Raw genomic sequence first — 22,013 nt, forward strand, 5'->3', positions numbered from 1 at the left:
CCACAGTACTCAGCAGGGAGATTCCATGGCAGTTGTTACAGTCATGGTGGTGTCAGGCTTCAGGAAATCGGCTTCCTCCCCTGTGGCCGTAAATGAGCAGATCAAATGAAAGGGAATTCTTACCAGTTAGTGTCTTTAATAAACACAGTGAAATACAAAAGAAAATGTCTACCCAGAATGGCGGTGCTTCCAATTAAGGCTTACGCCCCCTCCGTCCCTATTAATCTACGTCACACTTTTTTTAAAAAAAACAATCCAAATATTATGAGTTTTGGGCGGACTTCCCATGCTCCAAGGTCGGGTGTGTGTGTCTGATAATCTCATACTTCTACTGCTTTCATAGTCATTTCCGATAGTTCCCATAAGTCATTCTGATGTTAATCCTTCATTGTTTTCAACAGCCTCTGAGTTCATCCAACAAGCGAGTTAAATCAAAACAGTGTATTTCTGTGTGGGTTTTGTGTCCTTTTATCCTTTTTTTCGGCTAGGGCATTCCAACCAAGATGCCCTTCTGTAGGTTCACAGCATCTCTTCATAAACTGGTGTTTCTGCCAAGTCAGTCCAAAAATCTTCCCACTACAGGCAGTTGCCAAATCCACTCAGTACAGATAAAATCAAATCAAGGCTTCTGCCCAGCACTTTTCTAGCCGTCTTCCATGGCACCAAGCTGGAAGTCCTTATCTACGTCACTACTATGTCTTGCACCTGTTGTGCTTTCTGTTCTGAGACTTTATGAGTTCTTTTTGACCTTGGGCTGGGCGGAGGAATGCTGTCCAACTGTGAATCTTTTAATCCGGTCCATCCCTATTAATCTTCCAGTGTTTCTTCTCCTAGCTGTTCCCCATTCAGTATTTCCCAGCTTTGGTAAGGAGATTCCCAAGAAAAATGTATCTTTTTTTTATGTATGCCACAACGGCGGCAAGAATTTTAATAGCTAAGAACTGGAAATTACATGTATTACCAACAGTTGACGACTGGCAGATGAAGATGATGGAGTTTATGGAACTGGCTGAGATGACCAGGGGGAAGATGAAGATGAAGAATCTGCAACTGGGGGGAAGAAGCAACAGAAGAAGAATTGAAAGAATTGAAGAATTGAAAGATTTTAAGTTGTATTTTAAAAAAAATGAAAAAGTAATATATTAAGATTAGAATTAGGCTGAAAATAAACTGTGGAATTGATGAATATGTTAAGTAAAAGGAGGAAAATAAGTTTACATAAGGTGATTAAAATGGTTTAGAAATTGCTAAAAATATAAGTTTGCCAAAGAACCACAGTGGATGGGAACCCAAGGGGGTCCCCATATATAATGTGCCAAAGAACCACAGTGGATGGGAACCCAAGGGGGTCCCCATATATAATGTGAAGGGAAAAAGAAATAAGTAATTTGATTTTATGTCTTTATTTTCCTTGTAGTGTTGTTATTGTAGTGTTTTCTTTTTGTGTCTTTTTCTTTGTATTCTGAAAAATTCTAATAAAAATTATTATTATATATATATAAAACTGGTCCTTGGTCCGTATATCAGAGCACATAGTGGGAGCAAGCATTCTGAGCCCTTGGTCAGTGGTTCTATCACAGACAGCAGAGAGTTCCCTTTTTTTAAGAATAAATTTTATTAGAGTTTATAAAGAGAAATACAAAACTTAAGACCAAATATCTTTTTTATCCAACATTAACATAAATAAAATAAAAAGAGAGAAAAATAGGAAAAGGAAAGGAGGAGAAAAGAAAGGAAGGGGGGGGGAATGAGAGAAAACGATAAGAAGAGATAGAAAAGAACTTAAAAGAGAAAACAGAAAAGATAAAATACAGAAATTTAAAAACTTCCAATTCTTCACCTGTCACCTATATATAAGCAATAGGTACTTCATTCATGGCAACATGTCACATAACAAAACCACGTTCTATAAACCAGTATTACCTTCAATCCCCAAATCCATATGTCATTGTTTCATTTCCTTTTTCATGCAAAAAGTCTACGAGAGGTTTCCGATCTTTAGTAAATGTTAACAATGACCTCTCTCTGATTAATCATGTCAATTTTGCCATCTCAGCTAAGTCTGTTAATTTTAACAACCATTCTTCCATGAGAAGACTCAGTCTTGAGTCTTTCCATCTTTGTGCATACAATAGTCTCCTGCCATAATCATATACAGCGGTACCTCGACTTACGAATGACTCTACTTACGAAATATTCGACTTACAAACGATAAAAATTGGCACACACTTACGAATTTTTTCGACATCCGAAGGCCGAATTGGGCCCTTGCCGCCGCCACTAGCCAGCCTCTCGCCAGATCGCCGCCTCCCGCACTCGGCCTACAGCCGGATCGGGGCCCCGCCTCCGCCCGCCTCGCCACCGCCCGCGCTCCCTGCACTGAAAGGTAATGTTGTGCAGTTTGCATGCCTTTAAAGTCTTTAAAGTCTCTTTTAAAGGGTCGCTTTTCTAGGCTCCAGAACAAATTAATCAGTTTCCAATGCATTCCTATGGGGAACCGTGATTATTTTTCTACATACGAATGTGCATTCGGAACGGATTAAATTCATAAGTCGAGGTACCACTGTATTGAAACAAATAGTCATTTTCTAGTTGTATATCCGTAAGTCCAAGCAGGTTCTGGTTTCAGTTGGAAGTAAAGGTAACGGTAAAGGGACCCCTGACCATTAGGTCCAGTCGTGACCGACTCTGGGGTTGCACGCTCATCTCGCATTATTGGCCAAGGGAGCCGGCGTATAGCTTCCAGGTCATGTGGCCAGCATGACAAAGCCGCTTCTGCCTTCTGGCAAACCAGAGCAGCACATGGAAACGCCGTTTACCTTCCTGCTATAGCGGTTCCTATTTATCTACTTGCATTTTGACGTGCTTTCGAACTGCTAGGTTGGCAGGAGCTGGGACCAAGCAACGGGAGCTCACCCCGTCGCAGGGATTCGAACCGCCGACCTTCTGATCGGCAAGCCCTTGGCTCAGTGGTTTAACCCACAGCACCACCTGGGTCCCAATTCTAATTCTCCACATCAATGCATGCATTTGTATCCAATATTTTTTTTTACTTTTTTACATGTCCGCCAAGCATGATAAAATGTTTGTCTAGTTTATATAAGTCACTGTGGCACAATACTCTGACCTTTTAAACAAGATGCTGGACAGCTGTCAATGCAGGATGCAAACAGGTAGGTATTGCTGGAGGAGAGGTTGGGGAAATTCACATCAATTAACGTACATCCACACCCAGTGACACTCAGTTCTAACTCTTCTCAGATAAGAGGTAAATGGGTTGGCCGAGGAATTTCTCTTGCACATAACATCAACTGATCTCCTATAAAAGCCAGCAGTGCTGCCTAAGGTGAAGACCTTATCTCTGCGCCTCTGAGAGAAATGGCATTTGGTGGAAGTCTGTGGATACTGATATTATATATGACCATTTTCATTCATTCCTTGTTGTTTGCTTGGGGAGTTTGTTATCGCCTTACCAGGATGCAGCTGCCTCGAGGAATCAGCTGTCGTGCAAGGCTACTAGCTTTCGATTTCTTCCTGGGATATGGACTTGTACTGGTAAATTTATTTTACTTATATCACAGGGATGAAGTTAGGTAAAGGTAAAGGGCCCCCTGACAGTTAAGTCCAGTCACAAATTTAATATATAATTTGTATAATTTCGATTTGCATTTGTATTTGGGTTATATTGATTCTTCTTGATTTGTATGGATTTATGTTATGTTGAATTATGTTGATTTTATTGTTAATACGTCTAATATTTAATAAAGTATTTTAAATTGTTTTTTAAAAAAAGAAAAGTTAAGTCCAGTCACAAACGACTCTGGGGTTGCAGCGCTCATCCCGCTTTACAGGCCGAGGGAGCCGGCGTTTGTCCGCTTCTGCAGACAGTTTTTCCGGGTCATGTGGCCAGCATGACTAAGCCGCTTCTGGCGAAGCCAGAGCAGCACACGGAAATGCCGTTTAACTTCCCGCCGGAGCGGTACCTATTTATCTACTTGCACTTTGACATGCTTTCGAACTGCTAGGTGGGCAGGAGCTGGGACCGAACAACGGGAGCTCACCCCGTAGCGGGGATTTGGACCGCCGACCTTCCAATCGGCAAGTCCAAGCAGCACAGTGCCACCCACTGATGAAGTTACACCCCTATAAAAAGGGCTGCAATGTTTGTAATATTTCTCAAATATTATTCAGATAGGCGAGCAAGAGGTGACATGATAATATTATGCAAGGCAGGGAGAAATTGGATAGAGAAAAGTTTTCCCCCCTTCTCTCTTGACACTAGAAGTTGTGGAGAATCCACTGAAGCTGAATGCTGGAAGATTCAGGAAAGATAGAAGGAAGTTCTTCTTCACACTTGAAACTAACGAAGTGCCATGGTCAGATCACTACCTGGTGCAACTGGACTTCTCCGTGACCCTTCCCCTCTGCAGGGAGGTGGGACCTATTCGGATGGTCCGCCCCCGCCACTTAATGGATCCAAATGGTTTCCAGAGAGTGGTAGGGGATGCTTTATCCCATGTTGATGGCCTCCTTGCCGACTCCCTGGTGGCCCGCTGGAATGTGGAGTTAACCAGGGCCATTGACTGGCTCCGAAGCGCCCTCTCCGATTGCATGGAGCCCGGACAGCCCCGTGGTTTTCCCTGGAGCTGAGGGCGATGAAACAGTCGCTGAGACGGCTGGAGCGCCAGTGGCGGAAAACTCATTCTGAATCTGACCGAACACGGGCTAGAGCTCAACTTCGAGCCTACCAAGTGGCAATAGCGACGGCGAAGAGGACCTTCTTCACCGTTTCTATCACATCTGCAGAAAACAGCAGTAGGAGACTATTCCAGGTGGTTCGCAATCTATCCGAACCACCTTCGTCATCGGGGCCTGATAGGGACCCCAATATCTCCTGCAATGCTTTTGCAAAGTTTTTGCAGATAAAGTCGCTCAGATTCGGAGGGAGGTAGACTCCACCATGGGAGCAGGGCCGGGGCGGGAGAGTGCTAGAGACCTGTCTAGTCCAGTTGTGTGGGATCAATTCCAATCTGTTATCTCCGAGGATGTGGACAGGCTGCTTGGACGAGTGAAACCAACCACCTGTCTCCTTGATCCTTGCCCATCCTGGCTTATAAAAGCTAGCCGGGAAGGGCTGGGCGATGGGCTTCGCGGGTTGGTGAATCCTTCTCTCTGTGAGGGAGCCTTTCCAGACCCGCTGAAAGAGGCGGTTATTAAACCGCTTCTTAAAAAACCATCTTTAGATGCGGCCAATATGGCCAACTATCGCCCAGTCTCAAATCTTCCATTCTTGGGCAAGGTGATTGAGCGGACCATTTGGATCCCTTCCATTCGGGATTCAGGCCTCATCATGGGACTGAAACTGCCTTGGTCGCACTGGTTGATGATCTCCGGAGGGCTAGGGACAAAGGTGAGAGCTATTTCCTAGTTCTGCTGGATCTCTCAGCGGCTTTTGACACCATCGACCATAACATCCTTCTGGACCGTCTAAAGGGTTTGGGAGCTGGGGGCACTGTCATACAGTGGTTCCGCTCCTTCCTACTGGGCCGTGTTCAGAAAGTGGTGGTGGGGGATGAGTGTTTGGACCCCTGGGCTCTCACTTGTGGGGTGCCTCAGGGTTCTGTCCTCTCCCCCATGCTTTTTAACATCTACATGCAGCCGCTGGGAGAGATCATCAGGGGGTTTGGGCTGGGTGTTCATCAGTATGCGGACGATACCCAGCTCTACCTCTCTTTCAAATCAGAACCAGTGAAGGCAGTGAAGGTTTTGTGTGAGTGCCTGGAGGCAGTTGGAGGATGGATGGCGGCTAACAGATTGAGGTTGAATCCTGACAAGACAGAAGTACTGTTTGTGGGGGACAGGAGGCGGGCAGGTGTGGAGGACTCCCTGGTCCTGAATGGGATAACTGTGCCCCTGAAGGACCAGGTGCGCAGCCTGGGAGTCATTCTGGACTCACAGCTGTCCATGGAGGCACAGGTCAATTCTGTGTCCAGGGCAGCAGTCTATCAGCTCCACCTGGTACACAGGCTGAGACCCTACCTGCCTGCAGATTGTCTCGCCAGAGTGGTGCATGCTCTGGTTATCTCCCGCTTGGACTACTGCAATGCGCTCTACGTGGGGCTACCTTTGAAGGTGACCCGGAAACGACAACTAATCCAGAATGTGGCAGCTAGAGTGGTGACTGGGAGCGGCCGCCGAGACCACGTAACACCGGTCTTGAAAGATCTACATTGGCTCCCAGTACGTTTCCGAGCACAGTTCAAAGTGTTGGTGCTGACCTTTAAAGCCCTAAACGGCCTCCATCCAGTACATAGCTGCCAAGTTTTCCCTTTTCTCGCGAGGAAGCCTATTCAGCATAAGGGAAAATCCCTGTAAAAAAGGGATAACTTGGCAGCTATGATCCAGTATACCTGAAGGAGCGTCTCCACCCCCATCGTTCTGCCCGGACACTGAGGTCCAGCTCCGAGGGCCTTCTGGCGGTTCCCTCGTTGCGAGAAGTCAAGTTGCAGGGAACCCGGTAGAGGGCCTTCTCGGTGGTGGCGCCTGCCCTGTGCAACGCCCTCCCATCAGATGTCAAAAAGGAAAACAGCTACCAGATTTTTAGAAGACATCTGAAGGCAGCCCTGTTTAGGGAGGCTTTTAATGTTTAACAAATTAGTGTATTTTAATGTTTCTGTTGGAAGCTGCCCAGAGTGGCTGGGGTATAAATAATAAATTATTGTTGTTGTTGTTGTTGTTGTTGTTGTTGTTGTTGTTGTTTTCAAACTATGGAGGTCTCTCTCACATGAGGCAGTGATGGCTGCCAAGTTGAATAGCTTCCAAAAAGGATTAGATAAGTTCAGGGAGGAGAAGGTTTTGGGTGGCCACTAGCCTCCATGGCTAGGCTCTGAACCTGGAAAACATAGGAAGGGAGAGGGCTTGTGTTCAGCTTCCGCTTGCGGTTTTCCATTGAGGCACCTGGTTGACCACTGTGAGATGCTGGACTAGATGGGCCATTGCCCTGATCCAGCAGGCTCTGTTCTTATCCACTTAGGTGGATTTATTCTGAGGAGGACTAGCACCGAACACCACCCATTTAGTGTGGTTTCTCATGGCCTCCAACAAGAAGAAGCATACAAGGAAGTGGAATGGTCAGGGGCCGCTCAGGAAGAATCACTCTCCATCCAGAGAAGAAGGGAAAGATATACAGTGTAGTCAACTCATATGTGGGGATTCCATTCCACAGGTAATAGACAGGCACATCCAACTCCCAAGAGACTGTGATCTACTCCCAGTATAAAAAAAAACTGGCAGTGATCTACCCATTGTCATTGGAGGGAGGAGGAGCGTGGGTGATTGGAAGGAAGGGGAGAAATGAGCAGAGTTGTTGAGCTTTTGTGGGGAGGATTGCCCTGCACAGAGTTGTTTAGCTTTTTTTGGGGGGGGGTGATCTCACGATCTACCAGGATCAACCAGGGATCTACCTGTAGATCACGATCTACTGGTTGGACATGCCGTATATAATATAATATAATATAATATAATATAATATAATATAATATAATATAATATAATATAATATAAATATTGCTAATTATCAATGGTAAATGTTTTGGTTTAAACAGGCAGGAATTCTTGAAAAACTGGGCATCTGCCATAGATATTCCATAATCAGGGTCGGGCCCTTATTCATTCCAATAAAGAAGGACCCAAAGCTGATCATAAAGGATCTGGATTTTAATGGAGTGCCCGTGAGGGTGTACTGGCCCAAGACATCACCTGCTGGGAAAAGGAGAGGAATCATCTGTGTACATGGAGGTGTTGGACTATTTGGAAGCATCCGTAAGTTCTGTGAAATGTTTTTGAAATGGTTCACTATGTTGTTTGTGGAGAATTTGGGGCGCTACTATAATGTAAAGTTCCTGAAATGTTTGCTATGTAGGGGTGGAGGTGGTTTGTGCTGCCCTCGTATTATTTGAATAAAATATTGTGGTGTGTGTGTGTGTGTGTGTGTCTGTGTCTGTGTGTCAAGTAAGCCCTGCCCTGCATAACTGATGACATGATGTAGTGCACACACACTATTGGAATGGCAATACCCCTCAGTTTTGGGGGGACTGGCTCCCTAAAAATATTTCATTGGGGGGCTGAAGGGACCACGGCCCCTAGGAGTTGGCTCCTAGTCCACTCACCCAGGGTTAGTGCTCCTTTTGAGAACTGAAACTATGGAGGAAGCTGCCTTAGTCACATATTTACACCTTCAGTCTGCATGGAGGGAGTCCAGATCTTACAGTAGGCACCCCCAAACTGCGGCCCTCCAGATGTTTTGGCCTACAACTCCCATGATCCCTAGCTAACAGGACCAGTGGTCGGGGAAGATGGGAACTGTAGTCCAAAACATCTGGAGGGCCGAAGTTTGGGGATGCCTGTCTTACAGCATGGTCATCTCAAGCAGGGCTTGTCCTCCACAGCAGTGCCGCACTGGAGTCAAAGCCAGTTGGTGATCGTAGTCCTGAGCCATTTAAGGCTTTATAGGTCAAAACCTGTACTTTGGATTGGGCCCGGAAACAAATTGGCAGCCAATGCAGTTGAGCAGGCATTTCCATTATATGCTCAAACTGTCTTGCCGCCGTGAGCAAGGTGGCTGCTGAATTCTGCATCAACTGCAGTTTCTGAACAGTAGGCAGTCTAAGTTCAATGAACTTGGCAGGATGGGATTGTAAAAAATAAACATGAGGCTGAGGTTTCCCATTGTATAGGTGACCAGTTCTCTGGTAATCCTAGCGTCATGGCCAATGAAAAACCTTTACATTTTCATAGAAGGCGGTTTTGCTTCATGCGCCAAGGGACTTCTATGAAAAGTCTTCCAGAGAAGGTCAGAAATAATGTAGAAAGAAGCTCAGGAATGTGGGTTGAGGTTTGTTTGGTTCTGTTCTAATTTTTATCCATTGACACTGCTTGATCTCTGCTACTGATCAGGGAGAGAACAAATTCCACATAATGGTTTTCAGCTGGCGATGCCCCATTTATCAACGGTTCAGTCCAACTTAGTTTTTCTCGGAGAAAACCCATTAAAGATGGTTGTTGTTCTCTACAATCAAGCAGCATATACATTTTATGACAGTTTTTTAATACAGGTATATATATAAAATAGCAGACCAGAATTAATCATCTGTTAATTTCACCAGGTTTACTTTTAGTAGGACTAACACTGGATCCAACTCACAGTGATTTCAATGTGAATTGCTAAGAGCAGGGGTCAGCAAACTGTTCCAGTAAAAAGGGCATGTGGGTATGTTTCCACTTTCCACCGAAACCGCTTGACCGATAGCATTCAAATTTGCACATGTCCCATGCTACTGTGAGAGGAAGCATATAATGTTTGCGTAGACAGATGTCACTCCTGTGCAAGGTAAAACCCCCAAACCCGTGTTTCAGAACACACAAATCACCCAAAAGTGCATGCTGGCGAAAAGAAGCCAGAAGAGGTGGCAAAACAGCACCCTCTAACGGCAGCTACACTGGCACTGCAGCTAGAAAACATTCCCACTCAACAACACCATGGCTCCCGTTTACATACTAGGCCGAAGCCTTTACAGACTAGGCCGAATGGAGGTACTGACTCGCCTGGGTGGGGTTTGGGGGGCAGGGGATGGGATAGGTCAGGACACATTGGGACCTGTCATAGCGATGACCTGGGGGTGGGGGGAAGAGGGGGTGTGATACGTCATGGGTCAGGACAGGGTGGGGGGAATCACAGGGAAAAGCCGGGGTGGGGGGGAGGGGGCAGGATGCGTCATGGATCGACACAGGGTGGGGGCAGTCACAGGGATTAGCCACAACAACGCGTGACAGGCCAGCTAGTTTTAAATAAAAGCACACATTATACTAATGTAAAAACACTAGGCAGGCCCACAAATAACCCAGAGATGCATTTAAAATAAAAGGACACATTCTACTCATGTAAAAACACGCTGGTTCCTGGACCGTCCGTGGGCCGGATTTAGAAGGTGATTGGGCCGGATCCGGCCCCTGGGTCTTAGTTTGCCTACCCATGGCTAAGAGGTTTTGTAATGGAGCCTATCAATTAATCTCTGATAGTGTCTCTGTGTGTGTTTTGTTCTTTTTTCCAGGAACCACTGAAAAGATTTGCCGTTCCATTGCTCACCAAACTGACTCAGTGGTTATGTGTGTTGAGTAAGTATCTTCACTCTCGTTGTAGCAGAAAAAAGACTAATTCTCCTCTGCTTCTAACTCTTCCTAACACCTGAGCTCAGAGAAAGCCTGATAAAGTTTTAAATAATAGTGATTTTGCCAACCATAATAATGGGTGTTCACCTTTGTATTTAGATTTTCATACCTTGGGCCCCAATCCCTCTGGCTTCGAGCATCTCTGCTGGAGCAGGCCAAAAGGGCTCAACATACGATTGTCATGATGGCTAGCCAGCATAGCTGCCAAGTTATCCCTTTTTTTCAGGGATTTTCCATTATGCTGAATAGGCTTCCTCGCGAGAAAAGGGAAAACTTGGCAGCTATGCTAGCCAGGTGCCCAATGAAAAGCCCACAAACAGGACCCGAGCACAAGACCACTATCCCCAGTTGCAATTTACATCAACTGGTATTCAGAAGCATTACTGCCTGTGATAGTGGAGGGGGCACCCCCCCCTTGTGACTTGCAGGGCTTTTTTACCAGCCAGAACTCACCAGAACTTACCTCTTTGTTGCGTTCTGGCACCTTTTTGGTGCGTTCCGGCAGCTCTGTAGTGTTGCGGTGCCGTCCTGCTTTTTTTTTTTTCTAGAAAAAAGACCCTGGTGACTAGTATCCATGGGAAACCTTATCCTCCATGAGAGGATGGTATTGCTTCTAAATCCATCACCATTCCATCTATCACAATTCTCTATATCCTGCCTTTAGGACACAACTCCTTCTAAGGCAGCACACAACAAACATTAAAATTCATTTGCAGAAACCACCACATCAGCCACACTTACCTGCCCAAGACAGCAGTGGTAAATTGGACATTGGGAGAAGTGTCATTTACCAGGGCTTCAGAGCCCTTAACAAGGCAAGCCTTCCCCACAGTCATGGCCACCATCTCTCTGCCCTTGCTGTCTTAACGCACATGGTGCATCTGATCTGAAGCCTCCTGGTCAAGATGGGTGAACTCGAGTTCTTGGTTTTAGAGGCCATAAGGGATGGACAGAAAGAGAACCCTGGTGGAATGGAGAGAACCAGTGGGACACAGTTAATAATAATAATAATATTTATTTATTTATTTATTTATTTATACCCCGCCCTCCCCAGTCAAAACTGGGCTCAGGGCGGCTAACACCAGTAAAATTATAATAAAACGTAAAAGAAAGAAAACAATTAAAATACGGGTTAAAATACAGTTTAAATTTAAAAATGTAAAAATACAGCCTCATTTTAAAGTAGCCCAAATCAAAACTATAAGGGAGGAAAACATAGGGGTCATACTGAGTCCATTCCAAAGGCTAGACGGAACAGCTCCGTCTTGCAGGCCCAGCGGAAAGATGTCAAATCCCGCAAGGCCCTGGTCTCCTGTGAGAGAGTGTTCCACCAAGTCGGGGCCAATACTGAAAAGGCCCTGGCCCTAGTTGAGACCAATCTAACCATCTTATGGCTCGGGATCTCCAAAATGTTGTTATTTGTGGACCTTAAGGTCCTTCGCGGGGCATACCAGGAGAGGCGGTCCCTTAGGTCCCGTAGTTATCTCAGGAAGGCAGGGTGGGACATACTGGGGATGGTGTCACCCTGCATGTGAAAAAAGGGCATTGAGTCCAGGAAGCAAGAAATCCCAGAAGGGGCAGACTTCTCCACATAATCATTGTGGGGGGGTCATACTGGGCCCCAAGAGGGATTTAGTACTGGGGTTGAGTTCTCATCCTCCTGATCAAAACGCTTAGGGAGATCCTGAGATGGAAAATGAAATCAAGGAAGCATCCAAAATATAGAAGCTTTTTAATGGCATGGAGAAAGCGACATGGGGAAAGTTTTTATCCCTCTCTCTTAACTCTAGAGCAGGCACCCCCAAACTGCGGCCCTCCAGATGTTTTGGCCTACAACTCCCATGATCCCTAGCTAACAGGACCGGTGGTCAGGGATGATGGGAATTGTAGTCCAAAACATCTGGAGGGCCGAAGTCTGGGGGTGCCTGCTCTAGAACATGTGGACATTCAATGGAGCTGAATGCTGGAAGATTCAAATAAAAGAAAGTATGGCTTTAAAAGAGGGTTAAACAGTGGAGAGGCAGTGGAATTTGCTACCAAGGAGTATGGTGGAGTCTCCTTCTTTGGAGGTCTTTAAGCAGAGGCTTGACAGGCATATGTCAAGAATGCTTTGATGGTGTTTCCTGCTTGGCAGGGGGTTGGATTGGATGGCCCTTGTGGTCTCTTCCAACTCTACGATTCTATGATTCTATGAAATGCACACAGTAAGGTTACCAGTGGCTTCTAGCCGTGATGGCTATAGTCTGCCTCTGCAGTTGAAGGCAGTGTCCTTCTTCTGAAAAACAGTTGCTGGAAACTGCGGGAGGGGAGAGTACCACTGTACTCATGAGTTTCTCATTGTGGTTTCTCCAATGATTGACCAGTGGCCACTGAGAACAGGATTTTCAGCTAGCATTATACCTGGGTGCAGACCCTCAAGCACATTGACTGGATGCTGCACTCCAGGCCTCTCCATTCTGGGCTGCATCAATAGGAGTATAGCATCTAGATCAAGGGAAGTAATAGTACCACTGTATTCTGCTCTGGTCAGACCTCACCTGGAGTACTGTGTCCAGTTCTGGGCACCACAGTTCAAGAAGAATATTGACAAGCTGGAACGTGTCCAGAAGAGGGCAACGAAAATGGTCAAAGGCCTGGAAACGATGCCTTATGAGGAATGGCTTAGGGAGCTGGGTATGTTTAGCCTGAAGAAGAGAAGGTTAAGGGGGGATATGATAGCCATGTTCAAATATATAAAAGGATGTCATATACAGGGAGAAAGGTTGTTTTCTGCTGCTCCAGAGAAGCGGACACGGAGCAATGGATTCAAACTACAAGAAAGAAGATTCCACCTAAACATTAGGAAGAACTTCCTGACAGTAAGAGCTGTTCGGCAGTGGAATTTGCTACCAAGGAGTGTGGTGGAGTCTCCTTCTTTTGAGGTCTTTAAGCAGAGGCTTGACAGGCATATGTCAAGAATGCTTTGATGGTGTTTCCTGCTTGGCAGGGGGTTGGACTGGATGGCCCTTGTGGTCTCTTCCAACTCTACGATTCTATGATTTCTCCCAGTGAACTCACCCACCCACACCCACACACCCACACACACCATTGCCCCTCTTTTGCACCATCCTTGAGTGGCACCTGCCTTCCTGGAACATGCCTTGCTTGTTTGAATGGAGAGTAGGGAAAGATGTGTGGTCATGTGTAGGAACCAGCCCACTTCTCAAATGGGAAAGTTCAGATTTGCTTTCCGTTAGCTGCGTTAGAAGAGGGGCTGTCGCAGGGCGTAATCCTCACCCCGATGCTTTTAAACATCTTTATGCGCCCCCTCTTCCAGCTTGTCCGGAGTTTTGGTTTCAGCTGCCATCAGTATGCTGATGACACCCAACTCTATCTGCTGTTGGACAGCCATCCTGACTTGGCCCCAGACACACTGGTCAGATGCTTGGAAGCTGTGGCTGGATGGTTGTGTGGGAGCCGGTTGAAGCTAAATCCTTTGAAGACAGAGGTCCTTTGGCTGGGTCAGGACGATATGGGGTTGGGGGGCCAATTCCCATCTCTTGCGGGGGCACAAGGCGTCCCATCTCTTGGGGGGACGCCTCCCTTTCTATGGAGGCACAGGTTGCAGCTACAACAAATGCAGCATTTTTCCATCTCTGCCATGCTAAGCAGTTGGTCCCTTACCTCTCTCGCCCGGATCTCGCCACTGTGATCCATGCGACGGTCACCTCCAGGTTTGATTATTGTAACTCACTCTATGTGGGGCTGCCCTTGGAGCTGACCCAGAAACTCCAGCGGGCGCAGAATGTCGTGGTGAGACTCCTTACGGGGTCTTCACTGCGGGATCACATTCATCCAGTGCTATAACAGCTGCACTGGCTCCCGGTGGAGTACAGGATCAGGTTTAAGGTGCTGGTTTTAACCTTTAAAGCCCTATATGGCCTAGGACCCTCATACCTACGGGACCACCTCTCCTGGTATGCCCCACGGAGGACCTTACGGTCTGCAAATAATAACATCCTGGAGATCCCGGGCCTCAGGGAGATTAGACTGGCCTCAACCAGGGCAAAGGCCTTTTCGCTCCTGGCCTGGCCCTGGCCTGATGAGCATTTACTGTTCCCAACCCAAATCCTGCAGAAAGCCATCTAATTCAGATTTTAATTTTACCCTGACTTTTTAAAAAGAGGTGATTAATTATTGTTTGATTTTATATCAATGTTTATATTTGATGTTAGGCACCCTGAGCCCGGCCTCGGCCGGGGAGGGCGGGATACAAATAAAACATTATTATTATTATTATTATTATTATTATTATTATTATTATTATTATTATTATTATCTCTTGTCCCACCCAGAGTTGGCATGTTGCCCCCTGTAAGGTTACATAGAATGGAAAGTGACCCTCGGGGTGAGAAAGATTCCCAACCCCTGCAATATGTCATGCAGGAAAATATTCATTGTCTGTGATGCTGAATTTTGAAGATATATTGCTTTCTCTTTAGATTTCGTTTAGCTCCTGAGCATCCCTATCCAGTCCCTGTACAGGACTGTTTAACTGCTACAATACACTTTCTGAAGAATGCCAAGGAATACGGAGTGGACCCCAGCCGCATTGCCATTGTTGGGGAGAGTAGCGGAGGCACTTTTGCTACTGCCATTTGTCAAGAACTGGTGACCAGAGAGGACCTGCCAAGAGTGCGAGCTCAGGTCCTCGTCTACCCATTCCTACAATCAGTGGACTTTGATTTGCCATCGTATCAGCAATACCATTCAGTTCCTCCCTTGTTCAGGAAACGTGCTATTAAAACTGGTTTGACATATCTCACTGGCAAGAAAATCAATATAGATGGAATTCTGAAAGGTGCCCATGTCCCTCCTGTTTTGAGAGAGAAATGCAAAAAATGGATCAGTGCTGATAACATTCCAGAAGAATTTAAGGCCAGGGGCTATGTCCCTAAAGCTCCTGCTCCATTTTCAGAAGAACTTTACGAGCAAGTTAAAAGAGCTGGTGAGACAATGTTTTCCCCCCTTCTAGCAGAGGACGACATAATCCGCCAGCTCCCGGAGACTTTCATTCTAACCTGTGAGTATGATGTTCTCCGGGACGATGGGCTGTTGTACAAGAAGCGGCTAGAGGACAATGGTGTGCCAGTGACATGGTTTCATGTACAAGATGGATTCCATGGAATAATGGCCATGGCTGGTTGGCAGTCAATTGAATTTCCAAGCACACAAAAATGTTTGCAGAATGTAGTAGAGTTCTTAAAAGGTTTATAGAAATGAATGATTTTAATAAATTAGACTGAGTAGAACCTTGGATCAGAGTTTTTTACTTCAGGATTGTCACAAATAGGAAAAAAATATCCTGCAACAAAAGAGGAAGAATATTGCTGGAAGACAAAGAAGGTCATTCATTTCTATAAACTTTTTAAAAGAACTATACTGTATTACATTTTCCCTCATTGCTCTCTCATTTCTCCCTCATTCACTTAAATAAATATCAAATGATATTTGATATCCTATATAATAATGTGCAAGTGTCTCTGCGTCCAGATTCCCTGTGTCCCTGTGTCCGCGCAACTGCGCATGTGCCCCATGGACACAGGGATTGGATGCAGAGACTGGACGCACGCGCTCTCTCCCCCCCCAACCCCTCTGCCTACCGTTTACCTACCTGCGGCCGCCAACCACCGCTCCCCGTGCGAGCGAGCGCGCTCTGTTTCCACGCAGGCGCACTTGCTTCTAAGCAGCAGCGCGAGGAGGAGGCGGCTGCGAGATAGACCCGTGCACTTCTCTCTCTCTCTCTCTCTCTCTCTCTCTCTCTCTCTCTCTCTCTCTGTGTGTGTGTGTGTGTCTCGCGCACACACACACACACACACACAGAAACCGCCCGCCCGCCGCCACAGCAAACCACCTCAGGCGGTCGACTGGAGGGAAGCGCAGCCGCAACTTTCCCCTCTCACGGCTGCTTCTGTTTCCCTTCCTCACGCAGGCAGCACATCCCGGAGAAGCCCCACTCGCTTCTCTCTCTCTCTCTCTCTCTCTCTCTCACACACACACACACACACACAAAAAAAACCCACGCGCCCGCCCCACAGCAAACCACCTCAGGCGGTCGAACTCAGGTACGCGCACGCCGCTTCCCGCTACCCCCCCAGCTACACTCCCAACCAAGCCGCGACATAAATCTATACAGAGAGGGGGAGAAGAAAGAGAGACCCCCGATTAGGCTTGGAAGCGCCACCGCCACCTAGCGGCCACCTGCGGGATGTGTGTGAGCAGGCGCACCAGGGAGACTAATATACGACCCTCCGGGGGTCATACAGGCACAAGCTCGCCTACCTCGCAGGGTTGTTGTGGGGATAATTTTTGTGGTTTTATATTTTTATTTTGCTCTGCGAAGTGCCCTGATGCCTTCAGGTATAGAGCAGTATAATCCTTTATAATAAAGTGCAAGAAGTGGCGGGTGTGCGCAGGCACACGGCGGGATGCGCTCTGCACATGTCCCCGAGGTTGCTCTAGCTGGGCTCAGCGGAGCACCCCGACGAAGCGGCGGCCGTGGGAGGGGCCAGCCGGTCCCCCCCACGCGCCGCCGCTGCAGAAAGAGGCCAAATGTTCTAGCGCATGTTTATTAAACGGGCTGAATGACACTAGTGTCATTATAAAATGTTGTGGGTCATACCTTGGTTTTTTTACCATGGTTTTTTCCGTCAAATGTTAGTAATACTCGGCCACACCATTTCCCAAAATGCTGTTTCTTTCTCTGATGATGGTCACTGGTTGTTGTGATCCACCCCCTGCTGTCACATTTTAATTCTCCCTCCCTCCCTCTGTTACTCCCCCTCGAACATCATTTGTGGGTGGAGAGCAGAGTTTGGAAGTACAGTGGTACCTCGACTTACAAACGATTCGACAACCGAATTTTTCGACTTACGAATGGGGCAAATGGCCACGCGCTTATGAATGTCTCGACATCCGAAAGGAAACCGCGGCGGTTTTAGATAGGGATTTTTCGACTTATGAATTTTTAGATAGGGTTGCTTCGACTTATGAATTTTTCTGTTTCCAATGCATTCCTATGGGAAATCACGTTTCCAATGGCGGGTTTTGACTTACGAATTTTTCGACCTACGAAGGTGCTTTCGGAACGGATTAAATTCGTAAGCCAAGGCACCACTGTAGTAAAAAATAAAAAAGGTAAAATATTACATAGGGACATGTGAGCAGCATGATGCTCAAGTCCATCCAGGTTTGAGGCGCAAAAGGACCACTCTTTTTTCCTGCCTGCTGGCATTTCAAAATCATGTGTCTTTCTCATCACAGAGGATGACTTCTGTCTCCTGGGTTTCTGGGGTTTTTCCTGTTGTTATTCCGTCTCTCACAGCTACAATAAACCTACCATTGAAATTATGGACTGGTCGTGGGTCTCACCAGCAGAGGTATTAACAGTTAAGAAAGTAAATATGGAGAAGAGGCGGGCCACGTATGAGGAAATCTTGACGAAAACTGAAAAAGGATGGAGTTTAAAACCTTTTGAGGACATTAAAGGAGTGTTAACAGGATGGATAGAATACCATCAAATAAATGATGTGCTTAAAGAAGATAGAAAAATAGGTTTTGAGGATAAAAGATCCAAATTTCAAATAGAAGTGCTAGAAGGCAAAACAAAGCTTTTGGCAAAGATGTATGATTTGTTGTTGGAGTGGTATACAAAAGATGAGTTGACAAAAGAAGTGATGATTAAATGGGCAAAAGATTTGGGGCATAATATTGAATATGATGCGTGGTTGAAATTATGGAATCAAACTTTAAGATTTACAGCATGTACTGCCTTGAAAGAAAATGTATATAAGATGATGTACAGATGGTATTTAACTCCAGTTAAATTAGCTAAAATGTATAGAATGAGTGACAAAAGTTGCTGGAAATGTAAAGAGAAAGATGGTGAATTTTATCATATGTGGTGGACATGCGAAAAAGTTAAAAGATTTTGGGAAAGTTTATATAACGAATTGAAAAAGATGTTTAGATATACTTTTCCAAAAAAAACCAGAAGCATTTTTGTTAGGAATAATGGGAGGAGAGATTAGAAAAGAAGATCAAACACTGTTTATGTATGCAACAACCGCGGCTAGGACTTTGTTAGCCCAAAAATGGAAATTACAGGAATTACCTACAATTGTGGAGTGGCAGACAAAAATGATGGACTATGCTGAACTTGCTAGATTGACATGCAAGATTCGTGACCAGGGGGAGACAAGGTTTCAAAAGGACTGGAGTAAATATGTGGACTATATGGAGAAAAACTGTAGATCATTAAAAACTCTCGCAGGATTAAAATAAACCTTACGAATTGACCAATATGTCAAAAAAGGAACTGCAAAAAAGGGAATTAACAAGAAACCCGCATGAAGGGAGGGGGGGAAGTCATAGCTCGGCGGAGCAAGGTAAAAGATGTGAATATAAGATTTTGTATAAAAGATTGGTTTTGTTAATTTGTTGAATTTGAAAAACTGGAATAAAATGTATTTTAAAAAAAAGAAATTATGGACTGGTCATTTCTTCGTCAGAGGGCAAACGGGCAAATTTAGCAGGGGATCAAATACTTTCCCCCTGTACTGTATATGATTTAAAAAAGTGAGCTAATCCAACATAATTATTTAGGTTATCTAAAAGTTACACTTTGACTAGTTATAGTAGGAGCCTCATTTTAGGGGGAACAGGGTGAGGGCGGAGAGAGAAGCAGGGGAGGGAGAAACATGTCTGAAAACGGCCGTTTTATGAGAACTGGAATCATCCATGCACAAGGCAGTTTTTAAAGCGTTTTGGAGGAAAACATAGAACGGGATGCACAGTACTCAAGGGGGGCATTGTTGTTTTTAAATCCAACAACAGCTCTTGCAGCACGTGGCAGCAACAATCCTTGAGAGGCCCCTGCTGTGATATCACGGATTGGAGGGGCCTACAGTGTTAGGAAGGCTGGGAGCCCATTTGAGCCCAGGTGCTGTGTTGGGATTTGTGGGCAGGATTCCCTTGCAACTTGTACCACAGGCCTCATTTGCTGCGTCCATCACAAGCATTTCTGTAGGAGTGAGACAGCCGAGCATGCCAAGTGGCTTTTTAGATTAGAGCAAAAGATAGCTGAGGAGGTGGTAATTAGAGGAGAGAGAAGAATACTTCTTTCATCACGCTAAAACAGGTCACCCAATGGTAAATGATAGGGCAGAAGGGCAGAAGAAGGGGATTTGGACTTTAACAGACCATATCATTAATGTAGGAAACATGTGGTATGACCATAAAAGCAGGGCTAGCAGAAAGCCAATAGCCAAAGCTGACAAATAATAAATCTTATACAGTAGCCATTCCCTGTCTATGAATAATCTAACCGTGTGGATCAATGAAAAATAAGAAATACAGTGGTGCCTCGCAAGACGAAATTAATTCGTTCTGTGAGTCGTTTTGTATTGCGAAAATTTCGTCTTGCGGTTTTCCAATGTAAGCAAAGCAAAGCAAAAAAAAAATGCAAAAAATTTCATCTTGCGAAGCACGGCCATAGAAAACTTCGTCTTGCGAGTCAACAAAAAGGTCGCGAAATGCTTTCATCTTGCGAGTTTTTCGTTGCGTGAGGCATTCGTCTTGCGAGGTACCACTGTATACCTCTTTTTGGCAACATATGCTGTAAATTAATTGTCCATTGCAAAATCACTGGAATCGCTTCACCCAAGGAGTTGCATTACGTGTCGTAGGGCGTAGTGAGGAGATCTGTAATTGGAGGTGTCAGTGAGTGTCTGCAGCATGTTGCAGGATGAATCTGGCACCTCTTCACATTTTGCATTCCATCACTACAGGCAAACATGCCATATTCTTTCCATGGCAACTGGGTGCCAGAAACACCCACGGTAGCTCTGCAGTCAAGATGAAATAATTCTGCAAATTTGATGACGTTCCAAGGCATAGTATAATTTAATCAACAACAGAGCTGCCTTATTTTTCTTGTGCAAAAATAAATAAATAAAACCAATTGAAAAAGCAGAAACCTCAAACATGGAATGGGGGGTGGGGGTGGGGTTCCCAGAGGACTTTTTTTTTCCCTTTGGCCCTTGGTGGGACAATAACATATGTCATTTATTTATTCATTTGAAATATGTATAAAGTACTAAAGATTGGGTGTATGTGGTGTTAGGGGAGGGTTAGTGTCATGCTCCATGTGTGGTAGTTTATTAGGGCTGCCATGTGTCCGGATTTTCCCAGACATTAATGGGATTTCAAAGGCAGAAATGATGTCCGTGGGGGGGGGGGAGATTTCTGAATTGTGGTGCTTTGTCTTGGATCTCAGGCGCATTTTTGGTGGGTTTTTTTTTTTAAGTTCAACAATAAAATAAACTCAGATGAAGCAGCTCTCAGCAAAACATTTCATTACTCAAACTGGGATTTCTTTTTGTTTCAGCATCTGCATGTTATTGAAACCTCTGTAACTTTAGCAGACTTTTCACAGGTGCTGAAGGACCTAGTCAGAGCTGCCAAGGGATGGATAGACAAACTAAGGCCCGGGGGCCGGATCTGGCCCAATTGCCTTCTAAATCTGGCCTGCGGACGGACCGGGAATCAGCGTGTTTTTACATGAGTAGAATGTGTCCTTTTATTTAAAATGCATCTCTGGGTTATTTGTGGGGCATAGGAATTCGTTCATTTCTTCTTCTTCAAAATATAGTCCGGGCCCCCCCCCCACAAGGTCTGAGGGACAGTGGACCGGCCCCCTGCTGGAAAAGTTTGCTGACCCCTGTCTATGAAAACAGAGGTCCCCTGCCTATGAAGGCAGTGATCTGGTATGTTTGTTGGGCCTACGTTGCTGCTTCTGCCACCTCAGGACAAGATGGCCGCCCAGGAGGGGACAGGTCAGACCCCAATGGCTTCTTCTCTGACAGGGCCCAATGTTTTGAGGCAGGGACTTCTCATTCACCCACTTATGCTACATGTGGATAAATAATGCTGCTTTCTGTGTCAACTGAGCTTTCTTCTTCTTCTCATGGGTAAAGCCAGCATTTACAAAGAGGTAAAGGACTCCCTCCCTCATAGTAAAGACAAAAGGGGGATGTCCTCTTCATATGGGAAAGAGTTGGCAACACCCAGAAGGCATATGAGGAGATCATGGCTACCCAGCATGGCCAGTACTCAAGGATGATGGGAGTTGTAGTCCCAGAACATGGAGGGACCCAAGGTTGAGACCCAAAGAACTTTGAAGGGCCGAAAAAGTTCTCCTCCCACCAAACACTGAAATTGAATGCTAGTAAAATAATCCCCTCTGATTCAAGCAAGGCCTGTCACAAGGGAGCTGTTCTTGTGCCCTTTCTCCCACAGCAATGTTGGCTTTTCCTCCTGGCCCTCATCACCTCCACCCCATGGTTTGATGGGATTAGGTGCTGCCCTTCAGCATTATCTTGAGGACAAATCGACACTTGCAACCTTCCATTTGGATTACTGCAATGTGTTTTGGATGGAGTTGGATTTGGAAATGGTCAGGAGACTTGTTAGTGCCAATAATGACTGTTGGGACATAGTTTGGCACTTGACAACAAAACCGTATCTAATCCATGCCCCAGCCTCTTCAGTAGACTGTCATATGTAATGAAATTAGTTTATTGAAATCCAAAGGGCTTGGTTTAGCTTATTGCACACATGCTCCTCATTGCTAAATATTCAAACTCAAGCTGATATCAAGCAGCAACATTTGCCTGGAGCCATGCCACAACTACTCTTGGATTTCACATTGAGAAAGAGAGAGAGAGAGAGAGAATCAGAGAATGTGT

The 22,013-nt window shown here is 45.6% G+C and overlaps 1 protein-coding gene across 1 annotated transcript; it reads left to right on the forward strand.

The window, feature by feature from the left end:
• The first annotated feature begins 3,246 nt into the window (after positions 1-3,246).
• LOC118076008 (arylacetamide deacetylase-like 4) lies at positions 3,247-15,673 on the forward strand. The gene is made up of 4 exons (XM_035098487.2): positions 3,247-3,555; positions 7,605-7,821; positions 10,110-10,173; positions 14,709-15,673. Exons 1-4 carry the CDS (start codon positions 3,379-3,381, stop codon positions 15,481-15,483), a joined length of 1,233 nt encoding a protein of 410 aa, XP_034954378.1. The 5' UTR covers positions 3,247-3,378; the 3' UTR covers positions 15,484-15,673.
• The last annotated feature ends 6,340 nt before the right edge of the window (positions 15,674-22,013 follow it).

Source organism: Zootoca vivipara, chromosome 17 (assembly GCF_963506605.1).
Source record: "Zootoca vivipara chromosome 17, rZooViv1.1, whole genome shotgun sequence".
Taxonomy (NCBI): Eukaryota; Metazoa; Chordata; class Lepidosauria; order Squamata; family Lacertidae; genus Zootoca; species Zootoca vivipara.